The sequence below is a fragment of the Python bivittatus genome, unplaced genomic scaffold, assembly GCF_059951505.1.
Source record: "Python bivittatus isolate LINGU-HERP-01145 unplaced genomic scaffold, Pbiv_v1 ctg000840_np1212, whole genome shotgun sequence".
In the NCBI taxonomy this organism is placed as follows: domain Eukaryota; kingdom Metazoa; phylum Chordata; class Lepidosauria; order Squamata; family Pythonidae; genus Python; species Python bivittatus.
This window is the reverse complement of record NW_028277113.1, coordinates 18432330-18456114: the sequence shown is the minus strand read 5'-3', so window position 1 is coordinate 18456114 and position 23785 is coordinate 18432330. Positions and strand designations below refer to the sequence as shown.

Here is a 23785-nt window from a genome sequence, read left to right as displayed (position 1 = left end):
CAAGAGGAGGATAGAAGAGAACAATTAAATCTGCAGTACGAACATGACAGTATTTGGAAACCACGTATAGTATTTACTGTTTTCACTACATAGAGAGATCTTACCTTTTTGTTCAGTCTTGGCAATTAATAATGTCAGAAAAAGAGAGAAAACTGTTTCTGCTGGACCCAGCTTGCATCTTCTTGTTCTCTTGTAACTACAGCAGCGTATTTAGTGCTCCAACCAAAAACTTAGTGGCAGCTTTAGGCTGAGGTAATGTTTTAAAATCTCCTTTGTAGGCATTGGTTTGTCACTCCTCTTTTTTGTTCCTGTTTCATTCTAAACTATCAGCCTTCCATGTTCTGCAGAGAAGTTGAAGGAGTTCAGAATCTTCATATTCTAGAAGTGTCAGACAACTTATTGCAGATATTTTTTTGCTTGGGCTGGAACAATTCAGTTGCTTCTCCAGGAACTGGCCTAGCCTGAAAAGTGAATTTTAGTGCAGCAGTATATTCACAGCAGTTCATACAGGCAGTTTGTGTCTGAAGACACCTCCTCTTCCTCCTCTAAGGGGCAAATATTCATTCTATGCTTCAGGAATACTATACTAGAAAGAGTCTGTCTCAAAAGAGTCAGACAGCTACTGTTCAGATGGAGAATTAGGAAACTTATCCTTTAAAAAAAAGGAAAAAAAGGACTCCTGTGTACTTTCTGTACACAGAAATAAGATACTAAATATTCTGCTATGGTAAATAATATCACAAAATATTTAATATTATGCTTATCGCTAAAACACACAGAAAATGGGGGGGGGGGGACTTCATCTACGGCATATTAAGCTTCAATATTTGCATGTAATTCCCTTGGTTTAGCTTCACCATAAAGCAGCAATACTGTAGTATTTTTTATGACATTGGAGAGCCAGTTTGGTGCAGTGGTTAAAGCAGCAGGCTAGAAACCAGGAGACCATGAGTTCTATTCCTGCCTTAGGCACAAAGCCAGCTGGGTGAGTTTGGGCCAGTCACTCTCTCTCAGCCCTAGGAAGAAGGCAATGGCAAGCCACTTCTGAAATCTTGCCAAGAAAACTGCAGGGACTTGTCCAGGCAGTCGCCAATATATCAATTTAAACATGGATCTACCTTAAGAGTCAAGATGGGTGAGAAAGTAAAGGAATTATATACTTTTGTAGAATTAGGCATTAATGGTTATGGATCATTTTTCTCCAAGACACTAAACAAGCTTGTAAAATCACAAGAAGAAAGACATTCTGATATGTTTCTTTGAACTAAAATTACAATTTCTATTGCTAGCATTGAATGACATAGTTAACTTTAAACTATATGAAACCTGAAGTCATTATGTGAGTACAAATCCAGGCGAGGAGGGTCATGTTTCCAGTTCATCAAAAACATGGAAAATATTGTAAAATTGGAAGATTGTCCTAGATGATCTGTTGGGATTTCTTTCAGCTCTACAGCTGTGAACCTCTTCCAGGTTACTTAAAAATAGTATTTAATTAAAATTATACCTAGTTATTAAGAGTACTGTCCAGTTATATATTTAATATTTGTAATCTTCTGTCACAATATGCTTCCCCATACTGATAATTTACTCAATAGATTAGTTTACCTGAGTTAGCATGAACCAGAAATTCATATGCCTGGGTTTCCACAACGCCCCAGATTAAAATATAGTTGGCTACTTTGTGGCTCTGTGTATCACATGAATTCACCTGTTAAAACTTACTTTGGTAACAATGTTGAAACCTTCTCAGAACTGCAATTAAGGTTTTCAGTGGTTACATGCAGTCTTGGGATCTCAGATCGTTTACCTCTGATTGACTTATGTATGTCTAATGTGTGCATTCTTAGAAAACAATAGTGGTGTGGTTTCAAGCTCAGCACTTCCTTCAGAAGTGTGCCCATCTGTCAAGAAAAAAAGGCAAAGATAAAGGAGAGAATACACTACAGAACTAGATGGTTGTGGGGATCCACCTCACCAGTCTGACTTGTAGTAAATGTGTGGATCTCAGACACTAGGCACAATTATGCAATTTTGCACTAAAGTTTAGATTCCATTCCATTACAAATGGCAGAAATCTTGCATCTCTGTCAAATTCTGTAAGATGTCAGTGTCCTTACCCAAAATCTTCAAAGATTTCCAATAGGAACACTGAAGTCTGTAAGATTTCAAACAGTTTAAAAAAATATTTTGCGGATCCTGTGTACTCCATCTGCTGATAGAAGCAATACCATGCCCACAGATACCATGAGACTTGCCTTACAAAGTACAAATCCAGTTATCAGATCCAGCATACAACTTCTCGATCAAAACCAAAAGCCAAGTAAAAGTTATGTCCTGCTATAAGAATGAACCTGATATGGAGTTGATACTTAATAGAAACAATTAAGAAAGGAAATGATAACTATGTTTACATCATTTGTCCATCTATGCCTCTGACTAACCAAGTAATACTGCCTCAATGCTTTCCCAGTACCTGGGGGCAATTGGAGTATGGATGGTAAACAGGCTTTGACTCAACTCAGGCAAGACTAAGTGGCTGTGGGTTTGGGACCCAAATCAAGGGATTTTCCGCCTTTGGCTCCCCCTACCCACCATTGGCTATCTTTATAGCATCCTAACTCAAAAGGTTGAGTTAATGGGTGTGAATCAACATCTTATTCCCTGTTGCCTGTGGCTCTACAACCAAAACCTTAGACTTACTATATTGTGCAAATCCACTCCCCCACTCAGAACCTGTGCGCAATCTGTGGGGTCCTCTTGGAGACACAACTCTTGTTCGAGGAGAGTTGGCAGCTATGGCCAGGAGAGCCTTTGCACAAGTCCATCTTGTGTGCCAAATGCAACTCTTTCTGAACCAGGTAGTTCTGCTTGTAGTCACTCATGTCTTGGATACCTCCTGTTGGACTTCTGCAACATCCTTTACTCAGGCTACCCTTGAAGACTATCCAGGAGCTACAGTTATTCCAGAATCCAGCACCACAGGTAGAAATAGGTGTGTCTTGGAACACCCATGTGACACCACTACTCCATGTGCTACACTGGCTTCCAATAGGCTTCTGGGTGCAATTCCGTGGGGTGGTTATTAGCTATAAACCCTTGCACAACACAGAGCCAGGTCATTTATGGGACTGCCTATGTCCTCTTATTTCCTTAGATGAAGTTGATTATCTGGACCCTTTTCAGGCAGGATTCAGGCCAGGCTATAGTATCAAGACAGCATTGGTTGTGATTGTGGATGACCTTTGGAAGGCTCAGGATGAGGTTGGTGTATCCATACTGACCCTTCTCAGTGGCTTTCGATACCATCAACCATAGTATCTTGCTGGACCAGCTCTGTGGGTTGGGAGAGCAGGGCATTGTTTTGCAATGGTTCTCCTCCTTTCTCTGTGGCCAGTACCAATCAGTGCTGGTGGGGGAGGAGAGGTCCAGCTCTAGGCCCCTATTATGTGGGGTGCCTAAGGGCTCAGGTATCTCTCCTCTATTTAACATCTCTATGAAGCCACTGGGAGAGGTCATCCGCCAGCATGGAGTTCAGTATCATCAGCATATGGATGATATCAAATTATACAGCTCTTCCCCATGCCAGGCAAGTGATGCTGTTCAGGTGATGGCCCAGTGCCTGGTATCTGTAAGGGTCTGGATGGGGAGAAACTGGCTGCGACTCAATCCAAGCAAGTTTGCTAGGAAGAGCAGGTGACAGCTGTGGCCAGGGGTGCCTTTGAACAAATCCATTTTGTGTGCCAATTGTGCCCAATCCTGGACCGGGAGGCCTTACTCTCAGTCACCCATGCCTTAGTCACCTCCGTTTGTATTACTACAATGAGTTCTAATGGGGCTACCCTTGAAGACCATCCAGAAGCTGCAATTGGTTCAGAATGCAGCAGCACAGAGTTTTGGGTGCCCTGCATAACACCACTGCTGCATGAGCTGCACTGGCTTCCAGTTGCTTTCTGAGTGCAAACTGGTGCTAATTATCACCTTTAAAGCCCTACTTGGCACAGACCCATGTTACTTGTGGGACCAGCTCTCCCTGAGAGTATCTCCCCTGCCTACTAGGTTAAATAGGGTGGGTGCAATCCAGGTCCCCTCCCTTAAATATTGCCGCATGATGGGTCCTCAGAGGTGAGCCTTCTCAGTGGCTGCTCCAGCCCTTTGGAACAGCCTCCAACTTGAGATTCGAGGGATCCCTACCCTTCTAGAGGGCCATGAAGACCTGGCTCTTCCCCCAAGCATTGGGCTAGGATGAGGTTGAGCTGAGAGGATGTTTGATCTGGTGCCTGGAGAGAAGAGTACTTTTGCTTTTAATCATGTCTTTATGAATTGCTGTAAACCCCCTAGATTATATGAAATAGGCAGCCATGTAAGTCCTGTAAGTAAATAAATAAATAAATTTCTGCTCATCCCCCCCTAGGTCACAGAATACAGGCATGCTCTAGACTCCTTCCATGAGGCAGTGTCATCTTATGGAACATAGGAGGCACACCTGCCCATTGAAACAAGCTCCCCTCTGATGTGCAGGTGGCCCCAACCCTGCCAGACTTTTGCATCCCTGTTCTGTTAGGAAGCACTTGTTACATCCAGCCTCGACTTTGGTTGTGGCTTATTTTAGTTCAATATGCCACCCAGAATAATAAATTATGAGTTGGGCAGCCTTCTAAATCCTTTAAATAAACAAATAAAATATCCCTAAACCGAAATGTGCCACATTTACTTGGTGTCTAGTGTAAACTCAGGCAACTGCACCTTATTCAATAAACTGTGGTTAATACAATGCAACAACCAGGGCACATATTGAATAAGGATTCCACTTATTTCGAGTAAATTCCTAAATTACGTAATCTCCCGCTGAGTTTAGAGAAAAAGCAGAGCTCTGAAGAAACAATACGCTGCCGCCCTTCACTCTCGAGATTTGAAAGGGGACGCAGCTTCCACCTTGCAACTGGGTGGGGAAAACACGCGGGCAACTACCGGGGGTGTCGCGTAGATCTACATCCGCCCTCTGATATCGTTCCGACACTGCGCATGCTCCGCATACCTTCCTCAAATTACAGTAAGAGCATTGACTTGCTCTCAACGCTCCTGCCCATCACTTTCTAGCCCCGCCTCGTTCTGACTACGTCTTCGGCATCTATTGGCTAGCACCTTCCCGCTTCCTTCTTCCCCTTTGACAACCCGCCATTTTGAAACGTTGTTGATTTTCTGCGAGGAAGCGAGTAACGCTAAGCTCACGCGAAGCCCCGCCCCTCTTCTGTTAACGGCGGGTCTTGTCTCTTGAAGGGTTTTGTTTTGTCGCCGTCTGGGCCGCCTGGGTCGCCGCTGGACCCATTTTCTTAGAACCGCCTCGAGGAATCCGTCGGCGACGAGGTGGGTGTTTCTGTGTTCTTGGGATAACGGTCGAAAAGAAGATGCTTATAACGGGCCTGACCGGAGGGATTGTGTTAGTGTCCGAAGCCCGGCCTGGGGCCTAGCGCGGTGCCCCAGAGAACCGTCAGGAAAGGGGAGAGTCCCTCAGCGCCCCTTTTCCCTTTCCCCCTCGGAGTGGACTTCAATTCCGGCCGGCGCGAGGCCTGATGTCTTCCGTCGCTCGAGCTGTTTCCCGCCGGAATTCTGCCGCCTGTCAGCCCTTGCCAACTGCCTGGGAGTCTGTTTTCTGAACTCCGGCGCTCCAGGAGCCTATGATCCTTAAGCAAGCAGTGGTAGTAATATGAAATAGATGTCGATGTGAAGGAAGCGTCTTCCTGATCAGCTCGCCTCTCGGGGACGCCGTGGAAACGTCCGTGTAATTCTTTGGCCTCAATACTGTACTGTTCTTCTCCTCCGTGTAATTCCTTGGCTGCAGATTTTTCTCCTTCTTCCCATCCGTGTAATTCCTTGGTTGCAGTAGTCTTCTTATTCTTATATTTTTATCCCACCTTTTTATGTAAAACTCAGGCAAACATACTTAATACTCCTACCTCCTATTTCCTCACAACAACTCTGTGAGGTAGGTTGGGGTGAGAGAGAGGGACTGGCCCAAAGTAACCTAACAATTTCAGGAGTTTCAGGAGTTTGCAATTACTTTTGAGGGGAAGGTGGGAGTGTTTTTTTCAATTTCCCACTCAGACCTATAACCCAGTGATTTCTTGAACATCCTCCTTCCAGGTATTAACCACCTCCCAGCTAGCAGAGAATGTGTTTTGGAATATCTGCTGGAATATTAAAACATCCATCCTGAAAAAGAGTTCAATGCAACCCAGAAGCATTCAAACTCCTTTTTGTTGTCTTCCTAGAAAGATATTTTGTTGCAATGAGCTGACAATCATCAACACTTCATCAAAAAACAACTAACTGTATTTTAACCTGATATGTTGTGAGAAATGTATTGGTGTGGTTAGTTTATGGTATGGTGTATTGGAGGAGACCAGATGATTGGATTAATTCCATAAATGATCCAATTATCTATTGGTAAGCTGTTGTACAAATACAACTTCTGCATGCTTGCTCCATCAGCTACATGAAGTAGCCTGTTAAAATAGTGTGTTTATATCTGCAGAGATAGCAAGAATTGCCTACTTCAGTGAAGAAAACATGTAAATTTGAAAATCAGACACAGAATGGCATATTGGAGTTCATTATTTAGCATGATAAGGAAAACTTCCTTGACCTTATTCCAAGCAGTTTGGGATGATTTCATGGTATGCATTGTGTTTTATTATCTCAACAATCATACCTGGTAGTTTAAGTTGAGTTGTACTGCCTTATCCAAAGTAACCATTGCATTTCATGGCTGAATTGAGTTTTTTAACTCTTATTTCACTTCTAAAAAGTCCTGAATGCTACAAATGAACTACTTCTTTATGCAACACAGTTAAAGCTATTCACCAACACAGTTTCAAAAGAGGATAAATACATTCAAGGAACATAAGACTATCCCTCTTGATTATCAATTTTTAGTAAATGCACATGGAAAATTCTACTGTAGTTTTCTTGCTTGTGGGTGTCCATGTGTACTTAGTTGACCATTGTGGTAACCACTGTCTAATTTGATCTTGATTATGTTCTTATCTATAATGTCTTGATCAAAATGAACAAGGATTTTAAGTCTACTTTGGTTGCTTTCTGTACATTTGAAACTCGTTGATACTGATTCTACACTATTAATATATTAACAAAGCCAAAAATTGGCTAATTTCAGTGTAAGTGTTCTGTTAGGAATTCTTTCTGTCCCTGTGTGAAACTTACCAAGCATATAGATACTGAGTACCTCTTTAAAGTATGTATTGAGTAATCTGATGTGTTGAGTGATCCAAAGATTACCCATTTTTTTATGGGTAAGACCAAGATCTGCTTGATTCAGAATTTTTTGCAAAGCACCAGGTGGTCTACTATAAAACAGTTGATTTGCTTACATAAAGCAAAAAAATTCTTCTGAATTAATTTTCAGGAAAGGAACTTAAGTAATAGTTTTCTAAGTTAATTTGGATTAATTTCCTTTCATGTGTGGGAGTCATATTGTCCAACTATTCTATTTAAGTAACTGGAAATCTTTAGAATCAGGATATAATTATTTCCAAATTGTATGCTAAAAATTATGCAAAGTATTTTGTTTATTTTGAATGCATCTTTCTATACTTTAGTGTATTTACTGGACAACATGGGATTTTATTTTATTTACAGAAGGGCCCATTCTAGAGCAAGATATGAGTTGTTGGATTTCATGGCCAAATATGGGCACTTCTATTACTTGCCATATGAGAGGACATGTATATGTGGTGCCCTAGCCATCAAAGATATTGCTCATGTTTTGTTTGTCAACTGTATGCCACTTTTAGGCCTAGATATTTAAAATCCCTACTTGAAAGAACAGCCCACTGGGACCTGAATTGCAAATTGTCCTATTTCCTCCTGGCTCTAACATATACATTGCTAGCAGAACTGCTAAGTTTATAGACAAGGCAGTTCAGCTAAGATTCTGTCGTATTGAACAGACTAGGGTATCATGTAAAGGTGATGTATTTGTCTGAATGTTGATTCTTTGTATTTAGCGTATATGTATTTTATTATTCTATTTACTTTTACCTATTTTATCCTGGAAATAGACCTTGTATTTTACCTTTATTTTATTTTCTTTGATATGGTTGTAAGACTAATCAGTCAATAAGCTATTTTATTTACAAGTATACTCTGGTTTCTCTTCAGATAAATAAATCTTTCGCCTTATTTACAAGTAGTTACTCTTTACCAGCATATTTATTAGCTAGAAGATGATTCTTGAAGAATATCCAAAAGCTACAGCTGGTTCAAAATGCAGCCACACGGATGATATTAGGTGCCCCTAGGATGGCACATGTAACACCTTTGCTCCAGGAGCTGCATTGGGTGCCAATTTGCTGCCGGCTCCAATTCAAGGTTTTGGTTATCACCTTTAAAGCCCTACATGGCATGGGTCCAGGTTACCTGAGGGACTGTCTCATCCCCATTACATCAGTCTGTCCCACCCAGTCAGGCAGAGAGGGCATGTTGCGGATCCCGTCAACAAGGGAATGTCGGCTGGTGGGACCCAGGAAGAAAGCCTTCTCTGCCACTGCCCCTGCCCTTTGGAATATTCTCCCCCCAGAGGTGTGGCGGGCCCCTGCCCTCCCAGCTTTCCAAAAAGATTTAAATACCAGGCTCTGTCAGTGTCCATGGGGTGATATGGGCTCTACCTGCCCCTGAGGGGGTTCCCTGATGGTGCTCCCTGGAATTACTTGCCAATTTTCTATCTTCTTGGGATTTATTTATTTTTAGGATTGTTTTTATGTTGTATTTTAATTGATTTTATCTCTTCTGTAAACCACCCAGAGTCATTTCATGAGATGGGAGGTGATAAATTTGATGAATAAATAAAATATGATTTAATCTACCATATCAGATAGATAGTATTGAATCTATAGCAAAATACATGATATTTTGGGCTGCATTTAATAGCCAATATAGTTAACAAACATATCTGCTCTTAAGAACAACTGCTTCTTGTGCTGTAAGAAAATTTGAAATACAGTCATTGAGCTTATACAATGGTAAAGCAGGACTTTTTATTCATTGTTTGTGGAACAAATGTAAGTAACCTAGTTTGTGCATAACATTAAACAGTGATGGATAGACTCACATATCACTCTAAATCAAAAATAAACCAGTTATGACTATGCACATTGTATGAACCTTTGTGCTAAAAGATGCAACACTATTGCTTTGTGTTGAAAGTCTCAGTACTAATGGTAGTAATAAAATACTTCATACTAATCATGTTGACATTTTCCCCATGTCTTCCATGCAGAAAGAAAGCAGATATGTCTTCTGTTTCTGAAAAAGATGATTTACTGTCTACGGAACAAATGGAAAAAAGAGAACCACGAACTGAAAACAAAGCTGAAAATAGTGAGGAAGATGAGGAGGAAGAAGAAGAGGAGGAAAAAGGTAGGTGGAATCTATTCTAAACTGAAATTCAAAATGCTGTATATAGGACAAGCTATTTTCAGGCCCCATCCCCTCTAGCTCCCTGTCAGTTTCAAGTAGAAACTCTCCAGAATGGAGTTCCTTGTAGATCATAGAGACCAATAAAGAAACTTACTTTTACTTTCTGTTCACTGTACCTTAAGCTGGGGATCTCAGACTGTCGGATGTGACCCTCAGGAGTCACAAGCAAATTTAAAAGGTGAGGGATCGTGCTCACTCTTTGGAGAAGCTGACTGTCATTTTGTCCAGGCAGAGTGGAAGCATGGTCTTGCATTGATAAAGCTGTGCATTTACAAGCCAAGCTTGCACAAAGAGAATGGCTACTTCAGAGGATAGAGAAGAGAAGGAGTAACAGCATGTCACAGTGAACCTCACCAGATTTGGCTGAAAGGGAGCACACTTCCCGATGTGAAGGAGAGCAGAATATCATTTTTGCTTAGAGAAGAGGAATAAAGATGCACTCCTGGTGCAAGCTTCACCAGTCTTTTTTCATATTGGTGCTTGTAGATCTGCCATAGGACCATGGGAAAAAAGCTGCTGTGTTTTCTGCAGAGTTCTCCCACCAAGTCTCTTCCTCGTCCATTACCCAGGAGCTGCCCCTGAATGAGGGGCCCCAGTACAGCACTGACCTCTCCCCTTCCTGTTGCTAAGTTACTGCCCCGCTGCAATAGGTACTGGCATGCCCAGTGCTTATACTGCCCAAGCGTGAGACAGGCTGTCTGGACAGAACTGTCTTGTGCTGGAGAGAGTTCTGTGCCATCCCTGCAGCCTGCTGATGCACCTGTGCAAGGTTCACCAAGTCACCTATCTCAGGTCAGGCACTAGGCTTGCCTCTGATGCTGCCTTAAGATTGCTTGCCTGTATGGGAGTGACTTCTAAGCTGGTGGAGAAGGTTATCCCATGGCTTAGATTCCTCCAGAGGGGCTTCTAGGCCTAGGCACCAAAAAGATTCCCCCAGAAACAAGAAAAAGAAGTAGCTTGTATTGGCTGTTCCATAATAAGTTCAACCCATGCAACCCATTCTCCCTGAATTAAAGTTGTCAGACTGCACTCTGACAGGGCTCTCATTGTCTGTGTTTGTCCAAGCACAGCTTGAACCATGTCACTATGTTATGACAGTTCTATTTATGGAAAGGACTTGTCATACAAATGCATTTAATTTAGCAGGCCATGGCACCAAAAAGTTTGAGGAGCTTTGCATTAAGCCTCTAATAACTTTAGTTCTTTTCTTTGAACTATTTATATAAACACTTAGTTGAATGTCAGGCAATATTTGATGACACTTTGGGAGGTAATATTTCATTTCCAGATATTTAATTTAAAACATTCTATCTATTAATTATATTCATTCACCATGCTTAAGAGAAATGAGTAACTCAATATATAATGTATTGAGAAAATATTTTGTTGCTATTTGCTTTAAGTCCTCCACTAACTAAACCTTTGGAATGTATAGTAAATATTTCATATTTGTATATAGTACTCACTAAATGCTTGCTAGTCTATTTATGATTAAAGATTCATCTGTGGGGGTTGCATCTATCTACCAATACCTTTGGTCCCCAAAAATCAAACAATGCACTTCCTAATTTACAGGCAGCTGTGAAGAAAGTATAAATATAATTGAGGTATAGAAAAAAATACGAGAAGTATCAAGACAAGTAAAAAGTAGAGAGTTTTACCTCTATAGAATTGTTGCAAGTCAAATTTCAGTCACTTCTAAGGCCTGGAAATTACTTGTACAGTGGTACCTCAGTTCACGAACGCTTCTGTTCATGAACAATTTGGTTCACAAACAGCTTTGGCCGCAAAATTTTGCTTCCATTCACGAACGCCAGATCGGGTTACGAACAGGATCCGCGGCCATTTTCCCTCCCGTGCCACGTGGTCGCGGCTTCCTGTAGGGAGCGGGACTCTCCCTCCAAGCAATATCCGCCTCCCCACCCGCCTTCCTGTCCTCCACGCCAGAAGTCGCGTCGAGCAAGGTGCAAGTCTCTTCGTGCTGTACTTTGTGTCATATTTTTGTGGTTTTTAAAAAAAAAAACATATGGTTCAGAACGGATTAACTGTAATTACATTGAACCTTATGGGGAAATTTGATTCGGGACGCGATCAAAAATCGGTTGGCGACCAAATTCGGAGGGGTCAGAACGGATTAACTGTATTTACATTGAACCTTATGGGAAAATTTGATTCGGTTCACGACCAATTCGGTTCGCGACCAGAGTCGCGGAATGAATTAAGTTCGTGAACCGAGGTACCACTGTATATCACTAGTTATGCAAGTATAATAAAATTATTTTTAAATGCCCATTGATATTTTCACTAGAAACCCCAGTTTTCCCTTTTCAGGTTTCCTACTTTAAATTACAACTTCAGCTCAAAACTTTGTTATGATGAACAGTTTTCCCTCATAACAAAGTTATGCTTTGAAGTTTTCAAGCATCAGAACATATGGAAATCAGCATTTGATCTTAAACTACAATAATTATTTTCTATATATGTATAATGCTAATGTTGAATCATGGAAGGAGAGTCAGAGAACTGATTTTCATTTATTCATTGCATGGTTTTCTGGCTGACAGAGTCATCACACTCACTGGATTCATAAAATGCAAACATGCAACCAAAGGACCTGTTACTTGGTTAACATAACATCTTATAAATTGTACCATATTTTCATGATTCTTACATTTCAATGTGTAGTGAAAGTGCTTGATAAGAGATAACCCATAAAATTCCACTGGCATTACAGGAGTAGATCAACTGCTAAATTATTTGATCATTGATACATGTGACCCTAATTTGCCAGTATTTTAGGTGCCATCAGAATGCTTGTTCAAATGACACATATATTCTAAATCTACAGGTCACTTTATTTTTGTTTCTCCTATATAGTAATTTCAACAACTTTCCTAACTGCATGAAAGTATCAATTGTCTTTCAGAAAAGAGCCTCATTGTTGAAGGAAAGAGAGAGAAGAAAAAAGTAGAAAGGTTGACAATGCAGGTGTCATCATTACAGAAAGAACCTTTTACAATTACACCAGGCAAGCTATTTTGTATATTAATTACAAAATTCTTGTTTGAAGTCAAACAAATGCTAAATTAAAGAGAAAACCTTTGTGTATATTATATGGAAGATCATATTTGTAATTTTCTAAACTATCCTATATAGAGGCATTTGAGACATTTTTAATGTTTATTTTGAAGCAGTATTGCAATAAATCCTGTTGAACTTTTAAGAGGCTGTTTCCCAAATGTTATTACAAGATTGTATTGTTTGTCTAGTGTGCAAGGTAACTTCACTGATTGTTCTTAGCAAACCTAGGAGCCTTAGTTATTGAATTTTTAATTATTCTTTATCCTTTATATGGTGATGGCCTTTAGTTAAATGCAAATAAAATAATGACTAAAAGGTGCTTAACTTTGTTTGATTATTATAACGTATTACTTGCCTTTTCAGGAAAGGGTCAAAAACTTTGTGAAATTGAAAGAATACAGTACTTTTTAAGCAAGAAGAAAACTGATGAACTTCGAAATTTGCACAAACTTCTTTACAACAGGCCAGGCACAGTAAGAAATCTCATAACACACTTTTCATTCAAACTATTTTAAATTGGTATATAGCTTTCATATAATCACAAAATTTCCTGAATTGAACATATTTATATACTGCATGCTTCCATCAAAGGAAGACCATGGCAGTTTGCAATATAATCCAATAAATACCAATCACATCCAAAATTAAAAATATAATGAACAATGTAAACAAAATAACAAAACCATAAATAGTTAAAAACTATAAGAAATTAGCTCATAAAAACATCAGTCTTAAAAGCAGATTGAAAACAAGTCTTCTACAGGAGGAATGCTAAGCTATAAGAGTAAATTCCTCAGATTTTGTTTAAACACGCCACAGAAGAGGCAGACTGTTAAGGGGAGGGAATTCCAGATAATTGGAGGTGTTAAGTATCGGTCCTGGTAAACACCAGGCGAGCCTCTTTCTGGTGAGACATATATTTTACCTATGCATCTTAGGTTTACATGGTTTTTCCTTTGGTTATTTGATCCCAGTTTCTTTCCATTTCCAAAACAAATAAGTGTGGAAAAATTGCTACTCAACTAAAGTAAATCTACATACCTATTGGCCACATAAAATTGGCTGTAGATTTCTTTGACTCCTCATCTCTAGGCTTTAGAATAGATATTCTTCTGTTATTAATCATCCTGTGGATAAATGTGGGATCTGCTAGTGCTGGTAGTTCAGTGTACAATTCAGTTTTTGTTCAGATCCCAAGTTGTTGTTGTATTATTATTATTATTATTATTATTATTATTATTATTATTATTATTTCATATTGTTTTGAGATTTTTACTAAAATAAAACAAATGGTACTTGGAACAAAATACAGCAGGGAATGCATCTAGTGAGTAGACTAGCTAACCTTATTCTCTACCAGAATAGTTAAATATAGGCACCCTCTTTTGTGGCTATTATCCTGTTCAGATTGTATTTGGTTGTGGTGGCACTTTTCCCTTTATTTTTCTTTTCTAAGATTCTTTAATATATGTCCAAATCTTTATATTACTCTCTTGTCCCACTTTAGCTACATAAAGATTGGAATGGGTAAGCAACATACAGGGTTCATTACATTTCCTGATAGCCTTTCTGTAGTCTATCATAGAAAAGTCTCCTGCCAGTACCAACAAACTTAGAATTTCTAAGATAGTTATTTCTCTGCTGCTAAAAACAGCAGGAAAGCACTCTCCATTGAAAATGCTTGGTGGGGTACAGCTGCAGATCCCCCCCCCACGTAGTATTGGGTGTTGGATTCTAGGCTAAAAATGTTGCCCACTACTAACATATTTAAGGTATCTAAGTTACATATTATGATTCTGTTATTTTTAGGCATAAGTAGGGAAGTCTTCCATCATTATTATACTGTCCACAATAATTAGATTGGAGCTACATCAAATTCTATTAATGAATAAATATAAAATTGCTTCATGAATTGTATTACCAGGGTAATATATTTATTGTAGAGAACAGTTCCCACACATCTAATAACATTCTAACTATCTATTATGTAAAGCTTGTGTTAGTATACCTTGTGTTACTCAGAAATACTGCTATATGTAACATGTAGCAGATTCCTCACATCAGAACTAAGGCAGATTGTTCTGTTTTTTTCTGATTGGGAAATGCTGTACGTTTGTATTGTTATATACTTAGCAGTTATATACTGCTGACATGACAGTTTGACCTTAAGGCTGTACATTTGTATTCATCCTTTGATATTTTGGCAATTATGTGAAGTAAAGAACATTGCAAGCTGTTTTATATTAATGGTATTCTTTTTTAGGTTGCTTCACTGAAAAAGAATGTAGGACAGTTCAGTGGCTTTCCATTTGAAAAAGGAAGCGATCAGTACAAGAAAAAGGAAGAAATGCTGAAAAAGTGAGACTTTAGCATGATTAAACAATATAATTAATGTTCAAAATATTTGGAGCCCAGTGTGCGTTCCCAAGACAAAATTCAATTAGCAACTTTAGTGTACAAGTATCTTGAAGCATATCTGTAAATGTAATTAAATATAATTTGACATTATAATCAAACAGGTAATGTTTAAGAATTTAAACAGCATTAAATTGTTACTGATACTTTACAGCAGTGTAGCTTTGAGTATAATATTTTATTGAACAAAATGCTGTAAGTTTTCACATACATAAATTTGAAATGCAGTCCAGTCAAGTGAGCACATTAGTTCCCTTTGCACAGTCTTTGGAAACTTTTGGAATTTAGCAGTATAATCATGTTCGTATTTAGGGATTTGATGAAAGACACGTCTTCATTTTGGAGGGAATATTCAAGCTCCTCTGTCAAATTTTAATTTTTTCACTATTTATTAACATTAACTGTAAAGTCTTCCATAGTTTTCAAGTTGCTGTTCGTATTAATATTTACAGTTATCAGATTTTGTGCAACTTTATTTCATATACAGATAGTCCCCAGTTAAGAACAAGTTCTGTTCCCAAGGTCTGCCCTTAAGTCAAATTTGTATGTAAGCCAAAACAGTAGTATTGTATAATTAACTCGAACCATTGAATATTTAACTCAAATCATTGTGTATTTAACTCGAATTTTGCTACAATTGGCTCTCTTCTTAACTATGGGTCATCCTTAAACCAGGCATTCTTAACCCGGGGACTACCTATACACAGCATGTAATGATCAGAACAATTTTTAAATGCTTGAATTGGTTTTCAGTGCTTAATTTTAAAAATACTTGATTCTTATGAGTCATTTGGATATGTTGTGTGGAGGCCAAAAGAGAAGTATAAAAAACTTACTAATTTAGTTGTCTATTTGCAAAATAATGGTTGACAACACTGATAAGGGTGTTGATTAAAGTTTGAAAGAATGTTGGATGCATCTGCATTCTAAATATATTGATCTAACTAGGTCATGCTTAAATACTATGTGTTTAAAATGTTAACTCTTAAGTATTTCAGAATTCTTGTTAAGGTTAATTAAGGGCTTAGGTTATATCAAATATATATATTCCCATTTATATTACCCATATTTAATACATACTTGTCTATTTTGTATTACATATTTAGTACATATTTATAAATCATGTTTAATAAAGTATGTTTCTCTACAGATACAGAAATGCAATGCTAAAAAGCATATGTGAAGTTCTTGATTTGGAAAGATCAGGAGTTAACAGTGAACTGGTAGCAAGAATCTTAAACTTCCTAATGCATCCAAAACCTTCAGGCAAGGTGAGATAAGACACAGAGCTATGCTTAGATCATTCTTTAATCTAAACTAAAATGGGGTTTGGGGCATAATTTGAACATGTTAGCATTGTTCCCTATAACAAAAAAGACAGGATGTTGTGCTTGGTTTTTTACAGCTGTTCCTCATGAGCCTTGCTGTTAGCACAAAATTACACTAATGCTTTACTTATTTCATGCATACCCATGTGCCATGGCTTAGGACACAGTTATACAGGTGAGATATTTGAGATGATATTGATATTAAAGTTTACATATAGTAACTCTCAACACCAAATCAAATGTCCTTTTAGCCTCAGTAAGGTTATTAAATAAATGTTACTTTCAATGGTTGCTTCGCATCCCCAAATGCTTATCAGAATGGGTTGTGATTGTGCACTTCATGATTCTATTAAAATTAATGGAAGTATGTTATTTGAAACCATTTTAATGATTGTTTATTTGAGAGAGAATTGTAGGGTCACATTTCGGAAAGCATATGCAGCAAACTGATAACCTATAGTAGTGAGCGGGAAGATATACAGAGTAACATATTGGCATGTGAAGCTCTTAGAGTTGTACTAACATGCCTTGAAAATTAAAAAAAACAGTTTTAGCGAGGCTTATTTTCAAACTATTATGTTATTTCTTTACTTTTTTCCTTTTTTAAAATGTAAAATAGATGCAAATAGAAGTAACCAATTAGAACAAAGCCAGAGTTCATGGAGAAATTTTAAGAATGGCATTATTCTTGCTCTGTAATAACATTAAATTCTATAAAACTGCATTCTCCTTACCTCTTCAATTTTCCCTAATCTATTACAAATAATACAAAATCAGTATCTCAGATCACCAGAATCCATGAGACTGATAACTAAATGCAGATTGAAAAAAAATAACCCTCTTCAAGCAGGGAATAGGAATCCTTCAACTCTGATTTCTAGAATTTTCTGCTGAATTCTATGGAACTGACTTTCTGGGAGTTACTGCCCACTTACAGCGCACCTCTCAAAAATGTATCAAAAAGGTCATGGATATGTAACATTCAATATTTAGTCTGAATGGGAGCTCAATTCTATTATTGTCTTTTAAAAATGCATGTATTTACTGATCTGATTTGTATCGTGACTTTCCATTAAAAAAAAATTAAGAGGCTAACACACAAAAGCAAAAATAAAGTGAGTATTTAAAAAATGAAAACATAAAATATATACCTGAAAGCTAAAATTAGCACAAAACAATTCAGAAAGCCATAAAGTGTTGATTCATTGAAAAGAAACCTATAATCCTATAAAACCATTTTCCCAACAATTTTTTACACTAGGAACAATCATCAAAGTTAGTTAAGTTATAGCATTTCCTATGGTAGGTATATATTATAGAACTACTTTGGTTGTTTTTTAAAAAATTACTTCATTTTCAATATTTAATAGCCATTGCCCAAATCCAAGAAAACACCCAACAAAGGTGGTAAAAAAGAACGTAGTAGCTCTGGAACAGCACGGAAAGCCAAACGCACCAAATGTCCTGAAATCCTGACAGATGAATCTAGTAGTGAGGAAGATGAAAAGAAAGAAAAAGATGAATCATCTGAAGAAGATAAAGAAAGTGAAGAAGAGGTAAAACCTCGATACAAACAACCTGTGCTAAAGCAAGAATTGCACTAGCATCTGTAATTTACTTAAATGGCAATGGCGTGGGACCAGATAATTACAGAAGTCCCAAAATTCCTTAAATGTATCACTTTTAAGATATATTAATGTTACAAATGATTCTTTAAAAAATTGGCTAAATAATGCCAGTTGTAAACTTTGGTGTACTACATGTAGGTATGTATTTACTACAGGTACACTGTTTTCCAAATAATTGTTATTTTAAGAACAAACTTATCTACTTATCTCAGATTTCTAGGCACAACTCTGCTTGCTCTAGCAAGTATCTTTTTGTATACTGAAAAAATAGAACAGAAACATTGTTTTAACAAGCCAGAAATATTTGGGACAGGTAGAACAGATAGTTTTTAAATGGGTTACAGTTCTATTTTACTTTTTGCATTAAATTTGCATTAGTTCAGTGTATTAAAAGTCATAAATATTGAAGTAGATTTTAATATGCTTTCTACCTACCACACAGCGACCTAAAAAGTCAACTAAAAAAGAAAAACCCAAACAAAAAGTAGCTTCAAAAAGCAAAAAGGGCTCAAAAAATGCCAATGTCAAGAAAGCAGATAGCAGTACAACCAAGAAGAGTCAGAATTCTTCCAAAAAAGGTATGTCTACCACTCATAAAATCTAAGTTGTTATAAGCTGACAAAAAACTAATTTCAAATTGTGTATATTTTTTGAGGAAAAGGCAACTTTAATTTCTCAAACTATTTTGTACTATGTGCTTTTTAATGTTCCCCATTGGCTGCTGGGACCAGTTGGATATACTGGACTCAATTTCTATTAAATGTCTTCAGTCACACTGTTGAAGCTATTGGATAGAAACTAGAATACTTCTGAATTTCATTTTTTATATCAAAATAACTTGTTCCTATGTTACAATGTCATATGAGGCGGCACTGTTTTTCAGAGAAATCAGCCACATTAAAAATCAAACAACTTGACTAATTATCCTTTCCTGTCTACACTGGGTGAAAAGAACCTGGAGATGATTGGATGAGGAATAGTAAAGTTGGAGGGTATGAAAACTTGAGAATGGAAATTTAAAAGATACCTCTATTTACTATCTGATTGTGAGCTGCTCTCTGAAAAATCCCAGTACAGAAGCTTTCCTTAGTACAAACTAATTTGCAGTTTTATTCAGAGTTAAATTTGACTGGTGGGAAAAAAGGAGCTAATTGTTATTTGCATTTTAATGAAATATTTTTCATTTAGAAAGTGAATCTGAGGATAGTTCAGATGATGAGCCTTTAATTAAAAAATTGAAAAAGCCACCCACAGATGAAGAATTGAAAGAAACTGTGAAGAAACTACTTGCTAATGCAAATTTGGAGGAAGTTACTATGAAACAAATTTATAAAGAGGTATATATTTGACATTTGTTTTGTATACTGTTTACTGTATAAATTTAGATTTCAGGGCTGAGAATAAAGATGCATATATTTCTGTAGTCTTTGCCTTTTCTGCATATTGCCAGCAGGGATATAAAGTCTCTTCTCCCCTTGGTCTCCCCCACCCCCCAAAATATAATCAGCCAATCAAACTTTATTACGGATCAGAGACCACTCTACGTAAAAGAAAATGCAATAGGTAATACAAAGTGGAATGTACCATGCATAGTGAAAAGGCCTGTAATCGTGCTTTGTCTACTTTGCTATCAACAACACATGAATTCTACAGAAATTAATATGGTTCTGATTTGGGTTATAATGACAGGCCCATAGACACTAATGCGGATCATAGTGGAGAAGAATTCTGAATATGAGCCTTCCAGTCCTAGTCTGATGCTCTTAATACCAGTTTGGAAATTATTTCCTCTACCTTTTCACAGCTCCCTGTAATACAAATTGAGACTTTTTATTTAGTATCCAAGATAAATGAAATGTTTTATTTTTTATGAGATCTCAAGCAATGTACACAGACGTCTCCCTTTATTCTGTCCCTGCAGCAATTAGCTTCTGTGGTAGATTGGACAGAGCAAGTAACTCACCCAAATTCTGGGATACCATTCTGTGTTAACATGGCCCCCTCTTTTTGTCTTCCTCTATTTTATGGACTCCTTTGCTTTGTACTGTCTCAGGGTCAGCCATAAGATAGAATTGTAAGGAGTCCAGCAGCACAGCACAAGAGATAAATATCTAGGTCATATGAACCCTGCCTTTCCAAGCTGTAGGGGATGTTAGCCCATTCATAAATGCCTTTGTCAAACCAAACAAGACTAAACCTTCAGGGTAAGTATTTAGATCAGTTTTCTCTTTTCCGTACATGAAGATGAGAACTAGAAAAGATTAACTGTTGAATGGAGTGCAAGTCGGTACTAGTTTTCCTCAATTTTGCACTAATAGTCTTGGAGACATGAATATTGTTTACCTTATTTTTATTGCATAATTTCTTTGGTGCAAATAGCTGAGGAAACAATTTTAATAATGAAAATACTGAAGGAAATAGTTCTTAAAAGAAAATCCTCCCCTTTTTCCACCATAAGTGGGTCCATTCCAATTTTTTCCCTCTTCAGCCATTCATTCTAACCTAATCACCTGATTAAGCTTATTTTAAATTGATCATTACAGGTATATGAAAACTATCCCAGTTATGACTTATCTGACAGAAAAGAATTCATCAAAAAGACAGTGGAAGAGGTAAATACTTGATCAATGAGATATTATATAAAGATTCAAATTCTAATATATTTAAATTTTAGAAATCTTAAAAAACTATTAGTAAACTTTCCACTATGAAACTCAGTTCCTGAAACAGTCCAAATTTTATTCATCTCTATGCTTAATTACATCTTGGTAATTTTGCTTTAATGTTTGCTTAATTACATCTTAATTTTATGCCATAGATATCTAATAGCATAGGATAAACCTTAATATTTACTTGAAAATCATGTTGATTTTTCTGGAACTTTCTTCAGAATAAGAGGTTAGAATTGCAGCTTAAGCACGGTGTTTATGGAAAGGTGAATTTATACAGAAGATGAAGTATTTTAATTATTTTCTTTTTAGCTCATTTCATGATCTAATGGGAAGAAAATGAAGGCTGCAGACTTGTTCCCCTGGATTTAAATATTTTACAAATACCAGCAAAATGTAAACTTTATTATTTTTGTTCTGACTAATTTTTGTTTTGCTCTTTTGGTATAACATAGTATTAGTCAGAGATGACTCTATTGGCTTAATGTTCTGAGTGTTAATGGGAATTACCAACTTTTAAAAAACTGAGTTTAATATAGTTCATACATTTTGCATGTACCCTGCTTTTAATTTGTACATCATGATATTTCTTTGTAAAAGCAGTTCTATAGCTATTGTAGGTTTTAGTGTTTGTAATGTAGAGATTTTTTTAAAAGAACAATTCATATGAAAGCTGTTGTATTAGTACATACACATGCAGAGACTGTCAAATACTGCAGTATTGGGCATTACATTTATTTTGAATGCATACCCATTCTCTGTCAGGAGCAAGTCACATGCTCTGACTAGGAGTGCTGTTATGTTTTTACTATCTTGCATGTGTATACAGCTGAAACTTGTAAAGCATGATCAATCACAAATAGATATTATTTTTGTACTTTTAAAAGCTTTTGTATATAAGCTTAATTCAGATTTCTTTGCTTAAAACCAGGTTAAGAAAGAAAAAAATGTGTTTTAGGAGATTTATGACCAGTATCAGTGTTTATGAATCAAGTTATGATTATGATTAAGTAGGAAGTAAATATAACCACCATACAAAAGATAAGGCATTTGTTTTTTGTAAGGAATTTCTTAATTGCACTCATTTTTCAGTGTTTAATTGAGTGCCGAAGATTATAGCTCTAAAGACTTAATGTGATATCCTGTACTGCTAATACATAGGAAAAATAAATATGACTTCTAAAATGTATTTTCAAAGGTGGGTAAAAATAAAGGTCATTCTGAATAATATTTCAGAGTAGAGTATTGACCATTTATCTGATATCAGTTGAATAGTTTAGTATTCTTGCGCATCTATAGCCTCATTTTGGACTTTCAGAATCTGTAAAAGGGAGGATACATACGTAAATGCATTAATCTTAGGCACCTACTGCTTAGTATGATATTCTACATTAAAATCTCAATTCTGCAAATAATTGTTTGTGAAACTTTTATTCAAATCCAGAATTAGGTACCTGTTCACAAAAATCTTTTAAGGAGTCGGATAATCATGTGTTAAAATTTCCAACAAATGCCAAATAAATATGTGTCATAATGTGAAGTCAAGTGTAACTAATTTCTCTATGACTGTATTGATTAAAATGATTGCTGGTTTTAAATAACGTATTAATATGTAGCTGAGGAATCAGAGATCATAGATCTATATTCTGAAAATATTGTTAACTGATTGATCTCTATCATTTTTACCACTTTCTTTGCATGCAATCATTTTTATTAAGACTGAGTGTAATACAGTTTTGTATTCAATAAATGTCTTTAAGGAAAATGTATATTGATATTTTAATACATGTACAGTAAAACTTGATAAAGAATCAAAGGTGCCTGTGTGTGTCATCTAGACGAAAAATGCCTTGCTTTACAAAGAAACACATGCTAAACAAAGCAAAATGTCAAGGTAAGACCCTTAATTTTGTGTGGACAGTGAGTATACATTTCCCTAAGCAACAGTTATTCTAGATAAAGAATAATAAAAGTAATAAATGATTAATTCTCCAAATACACCCTTCTAAGGAGCACTGTCACAGGAAATCATGAGACTATCCTATTTCTCAGTCATGTCTTTTTCTTTACTTGCTGGTAGGTTTTACTGCTTCAAGGTAACTGAACACACTGGCCTAGTTTGTCCATAGTATTAATTCATAATTGTTTAAACAAACTATAATTATCCAAACAGAATCAGCTATCATGATTTACTGTATAGGAATAATCAAAATCAGGATTTCAAATTCATTTATAATCTTGGCTTTTAACTATGTCATTCTATGAGAAACAAAAATCCTAGTTCATTTGTTGTTTGCTGTTTGATCAGTATACAATTATAAATTTTGGAGCTACGAGCAAATTACACTTAAATCAAAAACAAGTGAAAGCTATCCAACCTTATGGTTATACCAGAATGCCGAAGTACCACTATATCCAACTCTTTTTAAGCTCTCAGGTCTTTTAGTCTTCTATTTTTATAATTTAATGCCAACAGGTTTTCTTTAAAATACCTAAGAACATAATTGACTTCTTTATAGTATTGCTATTTTCCAAACAGCCTAAATAGTGAACAGGTACAAAGTTACATTATATGTTATATACAGAGGGACTGTATTATAAACAAAGATGAGCATTTTTCCAGTTATTACATCGCTATAAAGTCACTTCACATATCATGTTCAATAGTAAATACTTCTAATGTTTTACAAGACATAAGTTGCTATATATACAATAGAAATGAGCAAGTTTCAAAATAAACTTCATAATTAAGAAAAAAATCTTTGGGATTTTTTTTCTGAATATTTTAGCTCATTTAAATAAATGTAAAAAAATAGCTTTCATATTTGAACATATTTCCTTGTATGAACAAGTGCATCTATTTTAAGTACTTGTACAAAACAATAATTTATAGAGTGATTCCATATTTAAAATAGGATACACATACACACACAGTATTGTGCAAAAGTTTTAGGCAGGTGTGAAAAAATGCTGTAAAGTAAGAATGCAAAAGCAAAAATATATATTGTAATTGTTTATGTTTATCAATTTACAAAATGCAAAGTGAACGAACTGAAGAAAAACCCAAATCAAATCAATATTTGGTGTAACTACCTAGAAGAATTGATGTTTTGAAGGCAAAGGGTGGTCACACCAAATATTGATTTGATTTGGGTTTTTCTTCTGT

General features: G+C 36.5%; 1 protein-coding gene across 3 annotated transcripts; it reads left to right on the top strand.

Annotated features, from left to right (window-relative positions):
- The first annotated feature begins 5147 nt into the window (after positions 1–5147).
- Positions 5148–23639, top strand: DEK (DEK proto-oncogene). 3 transcript variants are annotated; one of them, XM_015888005.3, is made up of 11 exons: positions 5148–5367; positions 9299–9438; positions 12425–12526; positions 12943–13052; positions 14843–14937; positions 16145–16265; positions 17693–17878; positions 18393–18528; positions 19139–19287; positions 20494–20562; positions 20932–23638. In XM_015888005.3, the coding sequence occupies exons 2-11, from the start codon at positions 9312–9314 to the stop codon at positions 20941–20943; spliced, it is 1107 nt and encodes a 368-aa protein (XP_015743491.1). In that variant the 5' UTR covers positions 5148–5367; positions 9299–9311; the 3' UTR covers positions 20944–23638. The 3 variants fall into 3 exon arrangements, with proteins under 3 accessions (XP_015743491.1, XP_025022195.1, XP_087986859.1); XM_088130733.1 differs by lacking the exon at positions 5148–5367 and adding an exon at positions 6657–6677 and having other exon boundaries at positions 20932–23639; XM_025166427.2 differs by lacking the exon at positions 20932–23638 and having other exon boundaries at positions 20494–20574.
- The last annotated feature ends 146 nt before the right edge of the window (positions 23640–23785 follow it).